The sequence below is a fragment of the Copadichromis virginalis genome, linkage group LG8 (genome assembly GCF_057382275.1).
Source record: "Copadichromis virginalis isolate Kocher_CV1m ecotype Utaka linkage group LG8, C_Virginalis_male_GT1.1, whole genome shotgun sequence".
Lineage (NCBI taxonomy): Eukaryota > Metazoa > Chordata > Actinopteri > Cichliformes > Cichlidae > Copadichromis > Copadichromis virginalis.
The window spans coordinates 13,894,119-13,915,608 of NC_140625.1; the positions used below are offsets into that span (position 1 = coordinate 13,894,119).

A 21,490-nucleotide genomic window follows, 5' to 3' on the forward strand; every position below is an offset into this window, starting at 1 on the left:
ACAAGGTTGTTTCTTACTCGTGGGTGGCGGTTTCCTGCTAGTGTGAAGGCAAACAGTGACAATGTGAAGGCAAAGACTGATAATGTGAAGGCAAGCAGTTTCCGTTATAAAGTAGGGAGCCAGCAATTAAAATATGCAGCTGGTTGAGTACAGAACAGAAATATAAACACTCTTAGCTGATTATTATATGAATAATAAAATCTTAGAAAGCAAAAATACTCTGACAACCTTGGATCAGATGCTTTTGGTATCCATCAACAAACTTCTGACACAATTCTGGCTGAATATTTGACTGATAGAATAGGTAGAGTTAAATCAATTGGTTTCTTGGCACAGACACGGCTTTTAAGTGTAGTTCACAAATTGTCCATAGGGTTGAGGTCTACATGCACTCATGATGACTGCATGCATCACAGTTTCAGTCATCATAAGTCTGCACAACCCTTGCTGTGCACATCTTGAAGCTGAAGTTTATTGAGCAACACAAGAAAGTCCTGAAACATCACAGAAGACAGCTAAAGTGTATAATGACAGAATTATTAGTTGGTTTTAGAAAAGGTTAAACATCTGAAGCCTTTGCCAGAAAACATCAAACAGACTTTGAACAGTTCTGGAAACAAAATCTGGGCAGTGGAACGAGGTGATCAGTGTTTATTGATGATGTATCTGCTGACAGAAGAAGCAGGATAACTTTTGAAGTACACAGGACGATGCTCTCTGCTCGGTTTCAGACAAATGCTGCAAAATTATTTGGACATTGCTTCACAGTGCAAATGGACAATGAGGCATGGCTTTTGCAGCGAAGCGCAAAAGCAAAATAAGAGTTTGGTGCCAAAAATGCACTTTTCTGAACACAAGAGCCAATTTAAAATAAACTATTAGCCAAACAGGCATGCAGAGATCCCCCAGGAACGTTCAGTCCCAGAATGATCTGACAGTCCCAGCTGCTGCACCAGTGTGATTGTTTTTCGAAAACAATCAAGTAATCCTGATATATGATCATCATTTATGTAATGCCGACATAGAAAAGTTTGTATGTTTTTCCCTCTAAAAGAAAACCCCAACACTAATACTTCAGAATAACACACAAGTGCAGCAGCGTTATATTTCAGAGAAACAATTACATCGTTGCAGTGAGCTCACATTCACATACTCTCCCCCTCGGAATGGATGAGGTCATAGATTAGAAGCACAAGAGAATTTAATGGCAGTCCTGCTGTCCTCTGTCATTGACACACACACACCACACACACACAAACACACACCCCTGGCCTTTGTGTTGTGGAACCACCCCTTTCTCTTGGACCAGCAGTCCAGTTAGTGCCTCTCCTCACTCACGCCGTGAACTTCAGCGCAGAAGAACAGAAACCATGAAACAGAAAGGTAGACATTTTCACGTGTGTTTGTGTTTGTGTATAGGTAACAAAGAAAGGAAAAATGTCTCCTTGTGTATATTTTTGGTTGTCTTTTTATATTTATGAGATGTTATTTGTGTTGAGTCAAAGTTGGATCCGGATGACACTTTTGGTTCTGGTAGTAAAAATGAGAAATGTGACGTTTTCATTTCAGATAAATTTATCACTGAACACCTACATCTATGCTAGATTGACACTGTGCATGTGTAAAAGTGTACGGTGAAAAGTGCAAGTACAACTGTTACAATAAAAGTAGAACATAGTTGGGAAAGAACAGCATGTGATTTCAGAAATACCTCTGAATTAAGCAGCGATTAGCCCACTGTGCAGCAACAAGGAGCACTCAGATGTGACTAAAATGTGGAGGTGACTCTTATCAGAGTGAGGGTATTCTGTCTTCCACAGCAGCAACAAGAAACATCTATAAATAATTTAAAGACATTCAACTAAATGAGCGGTTATTTGTATAATATTCTCACACATGGTGCTCTCTACTCTAGAAATTCCCATTGCTACTTTGCTCCTACTGAACCTGAAGTAATTTGAAGGGTTACACTGATTTTACATCTTTGTAGTGTTGGAATCACAGCCTGAGTGCTTTAATACAGCCTCTGTAGAGCGCAGGTAGGGTGCTTTTAAATCTGTCTGCCCAAGATAATGATGGCATCACAATACACTGCAAGACTTTGATTTGTAGTACATTACAACATCTGTGAATATGAAAAAACAGCCTTAAAAATCCAGATTAGAAATGTAAATATTCCCTGCATCACAGTTTTATTTAGGTTTAGTAACGTGTCACTTAAGTAGATCTCTGAGCTAAGGCAAAAACAGATTTTGTACAATTCTAATGAACTTGAAAGTCATTGCCTGGTATAATCACCTTTATTATTTAACACAGCCTGAACTCTGTTAAGCAAGTTTTCTCGTAATTTATCTAAGTAGTCTTCAGGAAAGTTTCTCCAGGCTTCTTGAAGGACTTTCAAAGCTCTTTTTTGGCTCTTTGTAGGCTTTCCTATTTTACTGCTCTTTAAAGATGATCCCACACTGCTTCAATAATGTTGAGGTCTGGGCTCTGGGGAGGCCACCGTGTGTTTTTCTATCCGAGTACTGTATGCTTTTACTGTTGGCAGTGTGTTTGGGATCGTTTCCACGCTTAAAAATGAGGCAGTTGCCACTCAGAGGCTTTCCAAATGGTATTAGAAGGTAGATCAAAATCTGATGTTACTTATCAGTATTCATAATTCCATTAATTTTCATAAGATCTCCACCACCACTGGTTTTACAGCTGTCTGGAGACACTCGCTGTTGTACACTGTTTTATTATCAGAATTCTCTAATTTGGACTCATCACTTCATCAGAGCTGTTGTCAGATACTTTTTAGATAATGTTTTAGGCCTGCAACATCTTCTTTTGTCCTCCACTTATCCAGTTTCCTCATGTTTTTTAAGGTCACATTGATATGCCAAATTTCCAGCTAACAGCTCTTTGGGAACCACCTTCCTGATATCGCCAAAAGTTAATTCTGTCCATGTGGACGTTGTGTTTTCAGTGGGAGAAACGTTTCGTAACTCATCCAAGTGACTTCTTCAGTCTCAGCTGACTGCAAGTTTCCTCAATCTTATAAACAGTACATTAATGACTGAAACTAGCACCACTGAAGGAACAGTGGGCTGGGAGGTCATTTCCTTGATCATTATTCAAGGATCAACTTTTGGGGAATTTCTTACCTGGATGATTGAGCATCAAGACACCTTACTGATACAAAAATACTACTTTATGCCTGTCAAACTGTGTTACCTTTGGCATTTTTCACAGATTCGGCTAAAGAATTTTCAATGTTTCATAGGTCAGTTTTAAATGACAAATGAACCAATGTCCAAAGGAAAACTTTGAAAGAGCTTCAAAAAGCCTGGAGAGCTATCGTTCAAGACCACCTTAAAATATGATAAGAAAGTTTGACTCCTTGTAAAGTGATGAGCGGTGATGAAATGATAGGCAATGAGACCTTTGCACATTATTTATTATTGTGCAAATTATATGTTATTAAAAAACAAATTCAAAGTCAGGCATTAAGGTTACTCGGATGAAGTCCCGAAGCTGATTTGGAAATGTATTTGTTTGACAATAGAGTTCTAAGAACCACTGAAGTTTAAATCTTCTGATGCCATTTTACTTCCCCCTACGTACATAAAAACTAAGCATACCAAAAATAGATGCTCCCATACTCCTCTCTCACACACACACACACACACACAGATACAGATTTTCATAGCTGGGCTGTGTGCGATTAGCTGTTCGGCTCGGGTTTCTCTCCATTTGCTGTCTTTCTAAATCTACCGTTTGCTAATACTTGACACATATCACATATCAGCTTCAGATTCTGGAAGAGATCAAGAAAGTGTGGGAGGGCATTAAAAAGCTTTCCATCTGAGGGCTTCAATCATTTTTTAGTTTTACCATTTAAAAAAAGACAATTAAAAGCACACAAAGGGTGCATATACTTCAGTGCAGGATGACACCACACAGTGCAGAATAGTACAGCTAGACCTGAATATATCCATCATCTAGTTTCCAGCAAGAACAAAACTTAAAGTATTTCTGACTTCAAGACAAGTGAATTGCATGAATTCGTGCTGGCAGAACATCTCTGTCATTAACAAATGTCTGAGGCGCTCTAGGACAAAGACCTGTTTCAATAGTTGTTACTGTCCTATGCCCTAATTGATGGGCTACATTCCAACTAGGATCATCCCATCTGCTCTAACACTCCAGATTTTTATGTTCAGTTTTGTTCCATAACATTGGGATAGATTTTTGATTGATAGGCTTTTTCATAACTGTTGTGCTAAATAATGTACATTTAACCATAGTGTCTGTACAATGAGCCTTTGAGATATGGTCCCTAAATGTCGCTTGTTGCCATAGTAAGAAATCTCTCCTGGTGCGGGGCAGATCGGAGCCACATACCAGCGGTGCTTGACTCACTTCAGTAACATTCACAAGCCCGTGCAAAAAACATTTCACCTTCAAGTCTGCACAAATCTTTCTGTTTGAATCAAATAAGTTTAGACCCAGCTCATTGAAATTAGTGTGACTAATAGTATCTGAGACAGATTTCCAGTTAGTGAATTTAATAAGAGTGTGTATGTGTGTGTATTATGGAGCACTGTTGACTTTTTGGTTGCCAGCAGTATATGAAAAATGAAATTCATGTGTCTATCTCTTTGTATGCAGAGTGTCCGATTACTGGATGACAGACTGCTCTCGACACAACACATTCTTTCCTCCCTCTCCTTAGATAATCACATTAAGGACGTTTCAAGAGGCTGTGATTAGATTGTACAGGCACGCTGGTGCTGCCATTCAGAAAGATACAGAAAGAGAAATTATCTTAAGAGTTTTAGTAAGATATAAGACAAAACTTTGCACAAGGGCCACTGCTCTTGTACATTATACCTACTAAAAGTGGTGTAACATTAAAATTTTTATGTTTCCATGGTGGGAAAAACTTTTGTGATGTTGTCTGACTTTTGTGGGGTAATATCCACCTGGCCAGCCTGTATTCAAAGTCTGTGGATGTGTAATTAAGCCAAAACATAGTGCACATGTACCCAGTTCTGAAAAAGCTGGGATGCTGTGTAAAAAGTAAATATTCTCTTGTAAATAAAAAGAGAATGCAATGATTCTGCAAGTCTCTTAAATCCATATTTTATCCACAATAGGACCTAGAAACATATTAAATGTTTAAACTGAAAAAATGTACTGATTTAAGAAAAATATTAGCTCATGTTGAATTTGATGGCAGCAAAATATCTACAACAAAAGTTGTGGCAGGGGGTGGGGGAGTAACGTTGCCCCATTCTTGTCCGATACAGGATTCTAGATGCTCAACAGTGCCGAGTCTTCTTTATTGTATTTTTTGTTTCATGTGGTGCCAAATGCAGTCCAGACCACGCAGTCCTAGACTGCACATAGGGTGGTATGAAGCCATGTTGTTGTAATAGATGTTTAACTTTGTCTTGCTGAAATATGCAAAGCCGTCCCTAAAAAAGACTTTTTGGATCATATTCATAAATGGCTTTTGGATAATACACCCTTTAGCCTACATTTGTGGATGGCACAGTGGACTGTGTTTACAGACAGTGATTTCTGGAAGTGTTCCTGAGCCCATGCAGTGATTTCCACAACAAAATCATGACTGTTTTTAGTGCAGTGCTGCCTGAGTGTCTGAAGATCATGAGCAAACAAATACTTTCCAGCTTTGTCCCGTGCGCACAGAGATTTCTCCAAATTTTTGAAAGTCTTTGATGATGCTGTGTAACGTATATGATGAAATATTTAAAATGTGCACAATTTTATGTGAGGAATATTAGCTCTGCCACTCTAAGAAGCTCTTTTAACCCAGTCATGTTAAATACTTTGTCGAGAAATGTTCTTACAGCCTTTTCTTTTTAGTACCAACTTTTTAAAATGTTGCTACCATTGTATTCAAAATGCATATTATACCTTTCATGAAATAGTGCCATATTTTAGTTCAAACATCTGATATTTTTCTTTGTTCTAATGTGAATAAAATACAGGTTTTACATACTACACAGAGTCCGAACCTTTCAGATTTGGGTTGTATGTTTATCTCAGTTATGTAAAAGCTGAACTGACTGGCTGACAGGATTAACGTTATGAGCTGTTCAGGCAGAGCAGGATAAATTCCTCCTATGGATGAAAAACGATGATGACAGAGATGATTGCTTTACAGTGACTTGTATTAGAAAATGAAGTAATGTTGATTGTCATGTAATGGCACTGTGGGCGTGTACATTTGTGTACATATGAGGGGCACAGCGACACATTTTGTGTTTTAACCTCACTGGTTTGCATGGCTCCAGGGAATTAGGTTTAACCAACTGGTTCTAGACAAATAGAGTGGGAAAATAGAGTGAAACCTGTGAGAAAATAAGTAAGTCCTTTAATGATACTCTTTATTTCCCTAAAATTGAACTCAGTTTTGTTATGTTGCTAATGGTTGATAAAAAAAAAAAAGACATGATCATAAATGGGAGCATTTAAACTAGTGTTCTGAGAACCACTGGTGTACACCGTCCTAACAAGTACTGGGCAAGTTGCCTTAAATTATCTGAGGACATTCATGGTCCCCACAGGATGAATTCTGGATCAACAGGTCAAAATTTTAGTTCGTCCAATTACTTTTTAAAACACCTGCAAAAAAAATGGCCAGTCCTCATCTCGTCTTAAGCACTTATTAGCAAATGTGAACATGCTATGTTGCTAAACATGTTCACAGACTTTTGTGTCTGTGGAAGTTTCCTCTACCAACATGATGTTGCAAATATTAGTTTGCAAATAATTATGGAAGACTCTGCAATGCACAACTCTGTTGCATACAATAGACAAAAAAGAGCAGTGTAAAGAAGCAAAACTATAGCAGTTAATCGACTGATCAATACTTAACTAATTTATTTATATCTTGTGTTCATGTAGTACTACACACCCAGGATAGCTGCCACCCCTGCCCTCCAGCAGGGAAGAAGGTCATCTGCTGCTTCAGGTGTGGGGAGTCATGCAGAGGAGAGGTGCTGCGTGTTCAGAGCAGCTACTTCCACATAAACTGCTTTACATGCAAAGGTGAGTGTTGATGGAAGGACACCACTGCACTGGTATTACTGTCCTGGTAACGCAGCACTCGAGTTTTAGGCTGAAAGAGGAATCTGTTTATAACAATGTTCCTGATTGTCATTTCCATTTCAGTCTGGCTTTGTCTAACCAGACAGTGATGCAATTTTCCTGAGGACAACAGGCCAGTAATTCAGCAGTCTATTGTGAGAACCACCTGGGTTGTCAAATGGCCAATCAGTGGTGTTACTCTGCTTCGTGGAAAACATGCAGTGCTTCCTCTGCAAGCAATTGTCCCCACTAATAAGCTCTGACAAGCTTCTAGTGTTGTTGTCCTTTCATGTCATTGTGACGATGTTTACAGCGCAGGGGAAACAAAGAGACTTTCAGAGAAGAGAAGCTTGCAGTACGGAGAGAGCAGGGCGAATGAATCAATGTCTGACTGTCAGAAATGTGTCTATCAGTGTTACACTGCAACACATTGCTGTTAAAATACAGGACATTTTAAAGTAAAGTAACCACACACTGTTACTGTTATTGTTCTTCAGTCAGTCTTTTTTGAGTCTGTTGCTTGCAAAATCATACCACTACCTCATTTCGTAAACATATCTCATACAAAAATTCAAATGTCAGGAAAAAATATTGCAGTGAGCCAAAGAGGTAGTAACTCTGGTCAGCAGCTATCCCAGTAGTTTCACATGAATGCTAATATTTATGTTAAAGTAAATCTTGTGTCATATCAGATGTGTTGTGTTTAGCGTTTGATTGTATAAGATGTGTGATTTATTTTTCAGCTGTTTATGTGGCCAAGGACAGTGTTAAGCTTTCGCCAACTTGGTGCCAGTAAAATATAATATCCTTGTTAAAATGCAGTGAATTAGGGCTGTTGATATTTTGTGGAGGACTGTCATTATTTTTGTGCAAATTTAAAGAAATTTGCACAAAGTTTCTATTGATTAAAAAAAATCTCCTGCTTTGAACATGGAAGCAGGGACATGTTCAAAGATGGTTGAATTCAAAATAGCATAATTTGGAACTTGTTTACATTGTTAGAGAGTAGCAGGCGGACAGGAATAGAGCAGCACAAATCTGTCCTTGGCATTGTGTGCATTCTGTTGTGGCAGGCGCAGCAGGACAGGTTGGATGCTGCAGTATCAAATAACTAATAACAAGCAGACAGACAACTCTATATATCGCCTGTAAACTGGCACGAAGCTGATCAGTACACACGCACAATGTTTACATTGTGTGTAATGCACAAAACCACAGAAATGTTTCAGGAAGCCTTAAAAATCAGAGGGTCAGGGAGCAGAAATAGCCGATGCTTTATTAACTTCCTACTGTGACAACATCAAGAGTGAAGGTGACACTTTACGTTAGCTATGGTCTGAAAACTAAACTAAAGGGCAACAGAGTAAACAAATGCACAAAGACAAAGGGAAAAGTAAGAAATATTACTTTTTAGACCAACTTAAAGTGGCCACTTTGGGGTCAAAGGTTTGATGGGTTTTGATGAAAAAGATGTCTGCAATGACTTAAAGATAAATGGGTCAGGCAAAGTCTCTAAATAGAGCTGGTAATAATCCTCTTTGGTGTTATCACTAGCTTTTACATCACTAACTTGTAACAGTCTTGATATAAAACATTGTAATATTGATCAGATCTTTCTCTGAATGTGTCTCTGTGCAGTGTGTGGCTGTGATTTAGCTCAGAGTGGCTTCTTCATGAGGAATGGGGACTACCTCTGCCCGCTGGACTTCCAGCGACGTCATGGCACAGCTTGCAACAGCTGTGGAGAATTTGTGGAGGGAGAGGTGGTTACGGTGTTGGGGAAGACCTACCACCCAGCCTGCTTTGTTTGCGCCATTTGCAAGTAATCTTAAAAAATATGTTTGGGAGGTTTTAGTTCTACATACATGTCTTACAAATCTGTGGTATAAGTGTGTCTCTTACTTTGATTCTCAGACAGCCTTTTCCTGCTGGGAATTGTGTCACCTTCATTGGAAGAGACTGCCTCTGCCAGCGCTGTATGGAACCTGTGTCGCCGTCTCCAAACGCCACCAGCTATTCCAGCAGTAAGAGCATTCCTGCATACTCTCTAAGCAGTGTTCATATCAAAATATTTAAAAAATATATCAAAGGTTTTGATCCCTTGTAGTTTTAATAAGACAGTGGATTATACATTGAACACTGGCCAGCTGTGGGTCTTCTGCCAGCTGCTTGTGTATTTAGTCTATCCTGTCTTCAAGAGTCATTCAAGGTCAACATCTGTTAGCAAACAGGAAGTTTAAGTCTTCACTTTTTTGCAGGTAGCACATCAGACTCTCCTGTGCTTGTGTAGAACGAATTGGATAACAAAAGTATTTGGGATCATTCATGAAATCTGCATGTAAGAGGGGGAAAGAAATCAATCATCAATTGTAAGCCTTTTCTGTGTCTGGGTAATGTCACCTTTCTTATCACTATGACGGCTACACAGTGTCACTAAATCCAGTCTAATACCCGCCTGCAGCTGTTGTGGATTTCTTTACAACCCTTTAAGTTGACTTTCCTTCATGAATCCAGTCATCCTATTGTGAACCTGCCAGTATGAAGCAAGAGATACAGTAAAACGTAACTCTTTACCTCTGCTTGACCTCGTCTGTGTACTGATTATAGATAAATGGGGGATAAATCGGGGATTTGGACTCACAAAGCCTCTGGACTAAGAGGATCTCTCCGCAGGAGTGTGCGGAAAGGTGCTTTTCTCATGGCAGAGATTCATCAAGCTGCTGGAAACTTTCCTCAGAGATGTTGGTCCATATTGACATGAGAGCATCACACAGTTGCTGCAGATTTATAGACTGCACAGCCATGATCTGAATTTCCAGTTCCATCCCAAAGGTGCTCTATTGGATTGAGAGCCAGCGACTGTGGTCATTTTACTACAGTGAACTTACTGTCCATGTTCAAGAAACCAGGGGAAATGATAAGAGCTCTGATGTGTTTCCTGCTGGAAGCAGCCGTCAGAAGATGGGTAGAGTCAGGTCTTGAAGGGATGGCCATGGTCAGCAACAACACTCATGTAACCTGTGGTGTTTAAACATTACTCAGCACTAAGGTGCCCAAAAATGGAAGCTCAGAGGGGACAGGGCATTCTCTGTTGCCTCCCCTAGTTTATGGAATACATTTCTTTAAAGCTCATCTTAACACACATTTATAGTTTCTGGATTTTGACCCAACATTGGTTTTTTTGGTATTGTTCTTACTTTTCATCATTGTCATTGTATTTATTTTTAGCATACCAAATATAAATGAATGAGTTATTATTTTAGGTACAGTTGCCTTCCTATAAGCGCCAAGCAGTCCAGCCATTCCCCTTTGACCTCTGGCATCAACAAGGCCATTTTTCATCCAGAGAACTGCTGCTCTCTGGATGTTTTCTCTTATTCAGATCATTCTCTGTAAACCCCAGAGATGGTTGTGTGGTAAAATCCTAGCAGATCAACAGTTTCTGAAATACCCTTTCCTCACTGTGATGCTTGGTTTGAACCTCAGCAGGGTGTCTTCACCAAGGTCTACATGGCTAAATGTCATGTGATTGGCTGATTAGATATTTTCATTAATGAGCAGCTGAGCATGTCTAATAAGTTGAGCAGCTGCCTTCTAAGTGACCACTGAGTATAAACATATATGTTGTGTTTTCAGACTGCACTGGCTGTGGGAGAGACATCAAGAATGGACAGGCTCTATTAGCCCTCGGAGGCCAGTGGCACCTAGGCTGCTTCAAGTGTAAAACCTGCAGGAAAGCGTTGAGCGGAGAATATATCAGGAAGTAAATATAAATGTCTCATTCATGTACTCACTCATTCAATATGCTTTGTCTTCCGCTTCCTTAATCTTTTATTTCTAAATTGAGTATGATATGATGAATGCTGCTAAAATGATGATATAAAAGTTCCACATGTACTGCTGGGTAAGAGTATGTCATGTGCATCTTTCAGGGATGGAGTTCCCTACTGTGAGAGAGACTACCAGATTCAGTTTGGGGTAAAATGTGAAGCATGTCAGAAGTTTATAACTGGAAAACTCTTAGAGGTAAGAGAGGTCGGCTTTCAGCGAAGAGTCTTTGTTTCTTTTTCTGTTGCAGTACATTTTATTACAAACATTAGTCTCAGAAGCCCTTCAGAGATTTAAATCTGTTAAATTCCTCTTTGTAGTCCGTAGCTGCCTGTCTTTAATTTTGCTGAGTGTTCATGCAACTTCTTTCCCTGGAGCGTCGCGTGTGCCGCCACTTCTTCTGTTCCTAAAAAGGTCTAATCACCTGTTTTGAATGTTATCTGTCTATTTAATGGCTATTATCATTTCCCACTCCTAACAAGTGTCCTCCCACTCTAACGACCACACTCTAGGCTGTTAACACCTCATTTAGTCAGCGGTCCAACTACACTGCTGGGCAGACGTAACCTGGTGAACTGCAATGTGATTTCTGCAGCTGTTCATTTCATGCAGCTCCTGCACATACGCAGTCTGTGAGCCACTTTTGTCTTCCTCATTATCTGACTTAGGCTGGGGACAGACATTATCACCCCAGCTGTGCAAGATGCAGCCAATGCGACAGGATGTTCACAGAAGGAGAAGAAATGTATGTGCAAGGTCAGTTTGAGATCGTAGCCTCTCTTTAAATAAACGGCCTGTCTATTCGAGACCAAGAAGCATTTTTGGTCATTGATGAATGCATAAGAACGGTCCTGTTGGTTAAAAACGGTAAAAGTCTTCTCATTTTGGTAAAAGTTGCAAAAATCAATTGTCTCTTCTTTCACAGGATCAGTAATTTGGCACCCAGATTGCAGAGAAACCAGCAGAATGGAGGACAGCTACAGGGTAAGGTTTTTTTTTACTCATTGTTAAACATGTTAGAGGCAGTTTGAGGATTCTTACTATCATTTTCTAAAACAAATATAAGTGATTTTACAAACTCACAGAGCAAAGACTTACTGCAGCTGTAAAAGGTGATTTCTTTACGAGATGTATTCCTCCCCAGGTCGGGAGACCTAAAACGCCCTGTCTTGATTTCTTTTTCCCTCAACATGAACTGAAGGTTAATACTGCGAGCAGGTCTGCGGTTTGCAGTGAGCAGGCTGCGATCTCGTGCTTCGAGATTAACCACACGTGCTTGTTTCACAATTCAATATGACAGACACTTTGCTCACCTGGCTGGTCAAATCAGAGCTTGTTTCATCTGATTCACAGTCTACATTAGATTTGTTTGCATTGCACAATGATTAGCAGGACCTTTAATAAGCTACTGCTTCTGAATGAACTTTGTTGGCAGTGTTGCATGCTCGCCTTCACACTTTTTTTTGCCATCAACCACATTGAAATTGGCTGGAAATCTCTTAAATAATCACATTACTTAGTTAAGTGCCTCTATTGTACACTGAGTGTGCCATGGATTGCATTCCTGAAAATAACGCTTGTGTGTGCGTGGATGTAAAGCCATGTGAAAGGCCACAATCAACAGCAAAAAAAGAGTACCGTTTCCAAGGTAGCTCTTTCTGTTGCTTGATTTTTTTCTCTCCCATTCTCAGCAAACTAGATCATCATCTGAAAGCTCCTGTTCCAGGCCGGGCTCATGCACTCCTGGCAGCCCAGGTCGAACCATCTGTGTAAGTTCACAGGCCAGCATTTGCGTCTATGGTGTGTGATTCACCGTGGGTTGATCTGTGTTTGACCTATCCTTTATTTATACAGGGGAGTCGCACGGACGGAGTTTCCCCCTTGCAAAAAAATTCATATTGATGTGAAATGTGGAGGAACACTTAGGGAAATAGAACATTAAAATCAGTAACATAATTCAACAAGTGGTACCTTGACTGATTGGAACTAGTTTCTTGGTGCTTGTTAGGCAAAATGTGATTTTAGTTGTGGCTGAATGATAAAGAATGTCAATGCATCCATAAATTTACTGAGAAAATCAGGGTTCGAATGCATTCAGACCGACTTTGATCACAAAAACTGGTGCTTTCGGTGTAAATCGTTTCCTCCACCCAGCTTTTTATCACCCACAGAAATGAAATAAACTTTACTCCCACCAAAACACTTCAGAATATAAGAAAACTACCTCTGCTGTGCACAAAAGCCTGGAAATCATTTTGCATGTTAAAACAAAAACATTGGATTTTATTCTAGACTAATGGAATCCGCTCACCTCATGTGCCTAAATCGCGGGATTAAAGTTTAATTCCTCCCTGAAATGATGTAATAAGACACCTTTGACCTTTCATAAGACCTAATCTGTTGTGTCTGCTCCTTGTGCATCCTCTTCTCTCCTTTCCTCCCTGTCCTGCTCCCAGGCCAAAGTAGATAATGAGATCATTGATTACAGAGACTTAGCAGCAATTCCCAGAGTCAAGGCTATATATGATATTGAGTATCCTGATATGATATCTTATAAGTCTGTGAATGACCACCCCTCCACTTTGGATGAGAAAGGAAACACACAACACAGCCAAAGAGTCCAAAAAAGTCCTGCAGAGGTAATTACATCCAACGCTCCAACTTGTGTCGAGTGACATGTTTGTGTGTTTATTTTATTTAGGAGTCTAACCAACTACTTGTTTTTCCTCATTCTTGTGTTTAGTTGTATTTGGCCAAGAAAATAAAAACATCTATTGTAAAAACAATTCTTTAGAGGGACAGATCACCCTAAAATGAAATATGCATGTCATTATTGTGGAATGTGGAGCTATTTATCTATTTAGTCTGTTTCACTGTCTTGAAGGAAGCATGCTGTGCAGGGAGGTGGATGCTCATGACAGTGGCAGCAGTAATGACGTCTCTCTGAGCTTAGCTGTAATGTGAGGTAACTGCATGCTTCCTTTAGTTTGGTAGGTGGAGTCAGAGTTCCTACATTAAACTGCTTAAAATTAGATCAGTGGAAGCACCGATGCTGAGGTTTTCCAACATGTTTTTTGGTTCTTGCCATTTAGTTCAGTTGTATTCAAAAGAAGCCAAAACTTGGCAGCTAACATCAGAACAGTCGAGATGGATAAATAGCGCCACAGACCAGAAGAAAAAGCATGTATATTTTTGTGAATTGTCCCTTAGAGTGTGCTTTGAAGCAAGAGTGCTTCAAGTTTAAATTTTTACATTAAAATGGTCCATCAATCCACTTTCATGTGTTTATCTCACATTGAAATCTGAGTCAATGTTTGAACATGAATCTCTCGAAAGCTATTAAAGATACAAGCCTCAAATTTTCACTGGTCTCACTTGCCATCACAATGAACCAGAATCTGTAGTTGGGACATATACATCGAAAAATGTCTTCATACGGACTAATTAAAATATGAAAACAATTGAAGAAGCCCTGTCAAGTCCCATATTTGAGAGTGTGCACTAGTTAAAATAAACAACCTTGACATTGCAAAAGACAATTAGTGAGTATTTCTAAACATTCAGATTTCATAGTCATGCAAAAATAAAACACAGATTACTTGTTAACATGAAATTCTTAGTCTAAAAATGAAAAAAATCGTATTTTAATAAACCAATACTCAGATATTTTGAGATGTATCTGTCCCAAATTACAGATCCTGAGTCGTTTTAAAAGGGATTCAGGATTTGATTTTTTTTATAGTTTTTTAGATTTTCATTGTCAAGCATTGCCTCTAAGACTGACAAATGAAGATAAAACACATGGAGAAAACATATAAACTTTCTAATTTGGGATGGAATCACCCATATGCTTTGTTACCTTCGAATTAACTACGCGATTCAGTGAATGTGCTGATTTTGCTTCTTTTCTTTGTCTGATTTAGTCACCAGAAATCAAAACTGAACCCACAGAGGTAAAACACACTTTTATTAACTTTACTTACAACAGACGCACAGAAATACCATGAAATCTGGTATCATACAGTGTGAGCCAGTCTTCCCTTTAAATCGATTTATTTTCACGTGGAGTTTCAGCTGGCTTTGTTTTCCTCTTCTCAGGAGAGTTTTGAAATAAGAACACGTGTACCCAAATCTAAAAGCCAAGGGCCTTTCGGACTTCATACAATGTATCATCGCCATAGCTACACTCCAACTTCGTCCAGATCACCACAACACTTCCACCGACCAGGTGAGATAACACAAAAGAAGCATACCAACACTCTTGTTTAAAGATATGAAATGCATCCCATGTTCAGCTGTTCTCTGTTTTACCACCACAACTCCTTCTGTCTGCACTTCCCGAAATCCAAAGGGTTCCCGCTTTCTTCCTCTTTATTCTGTGGCAACACTGGCACTTCCCCTCCTTCTCTTTTATATCACACCTTTCCCTCTCAAAGCAAAGGTAAGACCCCTGCTTCTGTGCCACCCTCTTTAAGTCTTCTCCTCTATTAGTGTGTTAAATTGCATTTTGTATTCCTTATTAACCCAAATTATTTAATGGTGAACGCAGCACTGGATTTCATTTGGATGAAGTCTGAAACACAAAAATAATACCAACAAACTATTTGGAACTAGCACGCATGGTTCACTTTATTCTTTGAAACACTGTGCCACCTAGTGGTCAAAATTCAGAACTTAAATTCTGCCTGGTTTAATTATTTTAAAATGGCTTTGATTCGATAAATAAATATTTCAGTCTCTTTACAACTTCACACACAACTTCCTGTGCAGCTGTGGTTATTTATAGCAGCGTTGTGCCTTTGAGTGAAGTTTATCGTGTGCGAACGAGATCTGCCGAGCTTTGATCAGTCATCACTGGTCTGTGTTTTTGTTGTGGTATACTACAAACTAACTGCCTTAAGGAAACCATTTTTGCATTTTTCATTGCTTGAAATGCTTCCTGATTTTGAGGGTTGATGTTTTCAATTTCAAGCAAGACGCTAGTGTTAATACTAACTGTTTAAAACACTGAGAATAAAAGTGGAATAGTTTGACAGCCACCTTCCAGAGACATACATTCATACTAATCTAATGTTTCCACTGTGCAGTAGTGAAAAAAATGAAGCATCTGCTAATACTGCATTCTTTTCTGACAGCAGACGAAAGCTTCAACGTGTACAGGAGGGCCCCGATTTATAAACAGCAAGGTACAGTATTTAAACCTGGTATAAGTTATGCTTGAATCACTCAAAATTACATTTAAGTTTCAGTTGTGTTGTTTAAAAGTATGCATTTGTATCTTTGTAAGTTAAGCTAAAGAAGCGACTTTTTATCAAGACCTTAAGATCTTGATAAAACTTTACCTCAAGTCACTACAAGATATTTTAAAGTCAGTTTTGCAGTATAGTTAGTAGTAAATGGCTGAGCTAAGAACCGGAGAAGGTAAATTTTTCTCAGTAGGTCTATTTCGGGCAAAGATCCCAGTGTAAGTGTAAATCGTCTCGTGATGAGCTTATCTGTCTGCTTTCACACAGATCCAAATTCCTTGACATCCCCAGCATCCTCTTTGCCCGGTCGGAACAGCCTCAGCCCGGTAGGACACGCGTTACTAATGCTTAAATCTCACTTTGGAAAGATTGCATAAGCCTGGTACATGACATTCGTCTAATTGCTGAATTAATTAGATACACACTTTGATTAAGCTTTGTTTTAAAGTCAAATTAAATGAGACACATCTACAAACAAACATTTAATCTTGTACACACACGCACACACACACACACATACATATATATATATATATATATATATATATATATATATATACAGTTTATTTATTTTTAATGCTTTTCTATTTGATATATGTAGGCGCTAAATAAACACTTTAGAAAAGGTTATTATATTAATATTGTGAAAATTTTGTTTTCATGTGTTTTCTAAGCCACGGCCAGCTGATTTCTCCCACTACCATGACGACAGATGCAGAGGTATCCATGTAGACAGATGTGGTTAATTACTATTTTAACTACCATTAAAATGAAATTAATTACACTTTGTTGGGATTTACTCTCGCTCTTTCAGACTTCAGGGTATGTGACAGTAACCGAATGGAGTTGGTATTCGAGTCAGTCCTGGTTCCCTGTTTGGTTTGTGGCATATTTTTTTGAAGAACTGGCCTAACTCATTGTGTGAATATATCTTTATTAACTCATATTTCTACATAACCCGCTTTTTAATCATGCATATATTCAGCTTTACTCGCATTTATCTGGAAATAATCAGCAAGTCTTCAATCAGGTCATGATATTTTCCAATTGCATGTGTTTGCTTCATTTTGTAGCTCATCTATGACCATCAGTACCCATTAACACAAATGGAGAGAGGAGTGTCTATGCCTAATTTGTTGGAACCAAATGCAAGTATTATATTTTATTTTATTATATAATTTGTCTTTTAACACACTTATATCACATGAGAGTTTTAGTAGATGCACCTATGGTGTGATTCCAAAAAAGTAAGTTGGTTTGTTCTCGGGTTATTGCAATCACAAACTTGGGTCACCACAGCACCCACATGGTGGTGTGATGACAATACCACATCGGCCTTTTACGGCTGAGGGATATAGCGTCTGGTTCCATAGCAGGTCCTGAAAATATGTAAATACAACCTCAGCTGAACAGCAACACGACACATTACACCATGTTTAGCAACATAACTTAAAGTAATGATAAAGTATGACTTTTTCTGTTGTGATTTGGGTTTTGCTTGGGATCACTGTCCTGCTGCATGGACCCAGTTTTGCCCAAGCTTTAGTTGTTGGACAGATGGCCTCACATTTGATTTTATATAAAGTGCTCCATAACAAATGCTCCAAACATGGCCCAGTGCATTATTGCCAGACATCTCCACTTTGGTTTCATCTGCCCAATACATTGTTCCAGGTGTCTTGTGATTTGTTCAGATGCAACTTTGCAAACCTGAGATGTTTTCTAATTGTACAGCCATGAACTTAAACATTTAACACACTTGAATGCTTCAGACCAGCAAGCTGCCAAAACATCTGCTTTTATGCAACAAGTTCTCACATTTGTTGATGATCAATTAACAAGTGAATACTTACCCACTAAATTTCTATGGAAGCAGTAAGGGTGGACTTGTTATTTTTCACACACTGCTTCTGAACTTTGGCTTAGTTTGTGTTAAACAATGAAACTGTAACTTGTTATGTATTTTTCTTCATCTTAAGTTGTATTTACCAAATTTTAAGACCTGATGAGGTTGTGTAGATTTAATTAATGAAATGTTCTCAAATGGTTTTTATTTGTTTGTCAAGATCTATCCATATGAAATGCTCACAGTTAGTAACAGAGGACGAGTGAAGCTTCCCAGGGATGTTGACAGAACAAGACTTGAGGTGTGGCTTAAATGGTTTTCTTTAAAAAAATAGTTATAAGTTTCACTTAAATGTAATGTTTGAGCTTTATATTAAGAAATAATCAGACAGAATTACTCTGCGGCTTTATGCACAGAAACATTTAGTTCATCCTGCTTTCTTTTTGCAGCGTCACCTGTCCCCAGAATCATTCCTCCAGATCTTTGGAATGGATATTCAAGAATTTGACAGACTTCCACTTTGGAAACGTAATGACATGAAGAAGAAAGCCGATCTTTTCTAATACATGCTGTGAATATGCGATGCACGAGTTCCTTTGAACCTGTATGTTTATTCCAATGTAAAAAATAGCACAAAAAGTAAGGACATTTGTGGTTGGTTGATTTTTCTTCTTTTGTCTTTTTAATTTTTTTGTAACAATTGCATTTGTAGATTCAATAGCAAAATAACTGGTAGAGAAGATTTGGCAATTTTTTTCATGGGCACAACCCACAGACTGCTCAACCTACAAATACATTTTCTTACAAATGTAGCACCATTTAAGGGAGAATAAACCGGCTTTTCAGCCGCATAAGATTTGTTGCCAAGAAGCATTGTTCAAAGCATCAACCAAACAAATGTCCTTACTTTCTGTACTAAATTTATTTGGCACAGAAATATGAAATGTTTCCCTAAAAACCGGACAGTTCACAATTATCCTGGGACACTGTACCTTTATCACTTTTTTTTAGTTGTTCATAGGTTAGAGTAAGGAATAATAGCATAATTAATATTATAATATTCAAAACTTAACCTTATTTATTTGTGTTTCCACGGGCAGCCGTGTATCCTCTAGATTCCCTGCTTATATTAAACAACTCTATATTTTTATTCTTGGAATCTGCTAGAGCAGCTGTTCATGATTCACAGTTTTAAATAATTTTCCTTTCCCTCTCCTTTATGACAACTTTCTTCTGGTTCGTAGATGTCCTCACAACAGATCTGTGCCTGAGATGACAATATTAATACATCATACAGAGCCAAGGGTAGAATAAACTGTCAGTGTTTAGCGGTTTAAAGCCTGAACTTCAGACGCATAGATATTATCGCTTGGATCATTTGAAACCATGGCCTTGTTTAACATGAGCCTCCACCGTAGTAACTGTATGCAACACTATATGGACAATAGTATTGGACCGTGCCTCTAGGATCACTGAATTTAAGTGTGGTACTGTAATTGGATGCCACTGTTGCAGAAAGTAATTTTGTGAAAAGCCTTCCCTTCCAGATATTGAGTGATCAGCTCTGAGACATTTTATGCTACACTCAGCAGGCACTTTGTTAGTGTCGCTCAGTTTGAACTTCAGCAGGTCATGTTCACCAGCGGTCCCCAACCAGACCGGTGTATGTTGGACAATATTTTCACGGACCGGCCTTTAAGTGGTCGCGGATAAATACAACAAAATAAAACCAGTACCAGTACCAAAAAAGAAGAAGATTTATTCATAACACACGAGAAAAGACCCAGGGAAACAGAGTTAATGATAAAAAAATAAAGATAAAAACCCTGAAAACCATAAATTTCACACCCGAGCCTCAAGTCTCATGGCCCCGTACCAAACAACTCATGGACCACTATCGGTCCACGGCCTGGGGGTTGGGGACCGCTGATCTACACCATGCCTAAATGCACTGAGTTGATGCGCTGTGATTGGCTGGTTAAACGATTGTGTTACCGAGCAGAAGAACAAATGTACCTAACAAAGTTGCTGGTGAGTATATAAGTAAAACATAAGTTTGCTGGTGAAAGAAACTGAATATGATGATGATATGTTTTCCTATTATGTTTATAGAATTTAACTCTGTTTCATACCCAGTGATATAACAGAAGTACTGGCATGCTGCAGGAATTCCTCAGACCTGAATGGATCCTTTATGTAAATCCCATTGATTTTGTTGTGGCTACTTGTTAACTGTTACAATCAAGCTCAAAATAAAGTCACTGATGCACCATGAGCAAGTAGCCTGCGATGAATATAAGTTCAGTTTTCAAACAAAATCTGAACAGTCTGCTTGCTTTTTTCCACAGCAAGTAAGCAAACAAAGAACAGAGTGCCACTCAGTTGAATTTCAATGTAATTCTATTTATGTTCTTTAGGGAAAACATACGGCATGGACGATGTTACAAAAACCAAAGGAAGACAATTTTTAAACACTAATTGGGGAGATGGGAAACATCAGGGAACACAGCTGAACAGAATCTGACTAACGAGACAACAAAACCAAAAACAGCAAAATAAAACAGGAATACACATTTGACACATTGACAACGTTGAGTCCACTGTCAGAGGCCATAAGTAATATTACTAACCCTCACTAGTTCTGTTTCTGTACTGTGACGAGTTCTGAAACCTAACTGAACTCTTCAAATATACCATTCCTCTGCAGATAATTGGTTAACTGTTTTACAACTACTTAAGAATTTTTGACATTAAATTGACATAAAAGTTTAATTACTGCCATAATAAAAGCCTGTGGTACAGAGGTCGTTAATAAAGACAGCATACACATATTCAAGACAGAAGCATTAATTAATGGTAAGACGTTTTTAAGCAGTCTTGTAGGAATGGGGTCTAAGAGACAGATTGATTATCTGCAGGAAGTAATTATACAGTTTGTGAAGGTTCTCAGTCATCCAGGTCATCGTAGTCAAAGGAGCTTGCAAAGAAGTCCAGACGCTTTTCTTTGCAAGCTCCTTTGACTAATTATACAGTTGCACATACTGTTCTTGAGAACTTTATACTTGGGCAAAACTAGCAGGTCTAATACTGAAAAGAAAACTGTAAACGCCTATTTTAAATGCAAAGAATACAGATGATTAACCATTTAATGCAACTGTCTTTTTTTTATTAGGAAACATCCACAAAGCCAAAAGAGCGATTTAAAATCTAAAGAAGAACATTTGGTGAAAATGCCCTCAATGTGTAACTGTAAGCACAAAGAGCACTGAAAATGCTGTTTTTGGCCAAATGGGAACATTTTCTTACTACCATCTTCCTGCAACTTTGAAAAGCAGCTGCACTAAAAGCATGTCGTTGTTTTTTTTTGTTTGTTTGCTTTTTATGGACAGAGTCGACTGCCGATGCAACCTGAAATTGGTTTGCAGCCTTTTAAAGTGATCCTTCAAAATCCTTTATGTTTCTATAAAAA

At 38.5% G+C, this 21,490-nt stretch overlaps 1 protein-coding gene across 1 annotated transcript; it reads left to right on the forward strand.

Annotated features, from left to right (window-relative positions):
* The first annotated feature begins 1,329 nt into the window (after nt 1-1,329).
* On the forward strand, nt 1,330-20,296 carry LOC146702923 (actin-binding LIM protein 1-like). Its single transcript, XM_085465985.1, has 20 exons — nt 1,330-1,383; nt 6,919-7,062; nt 8,740-8,923; nt 9,016-9,125; nt 10,738-10,864; nt 11,034-11,127; nt 11,598-11,685; nt 11,855-11,913; nt 12,621-12,698; nt 13,386-13,568; nt 14,853-14,882; nt 15,028-15,157; nt 15,281-15,370; nt 16,065-16,115; nt 16,443-16,501; nt 16,850-16,895; nt 16,990-17,054; nt 17,249-17,323; nt 18,242-18,322; nt 18,471-20,296. The coding sequence occupies exons 1-20, from the start codon at nt 1,371-1,373 to the stop codon at nt 18,582-18,584; spliced, it is 1,821 nt and encodes a 606-aa protein (XP_085322111.1). The 5' UTR covers nt 1,330-1,370; the 3' UTR covers nt 18,585-20,296.
* The last annotated feature ends 1,194 nt before the right edge of the window (nt 20,297-21,490 follow it).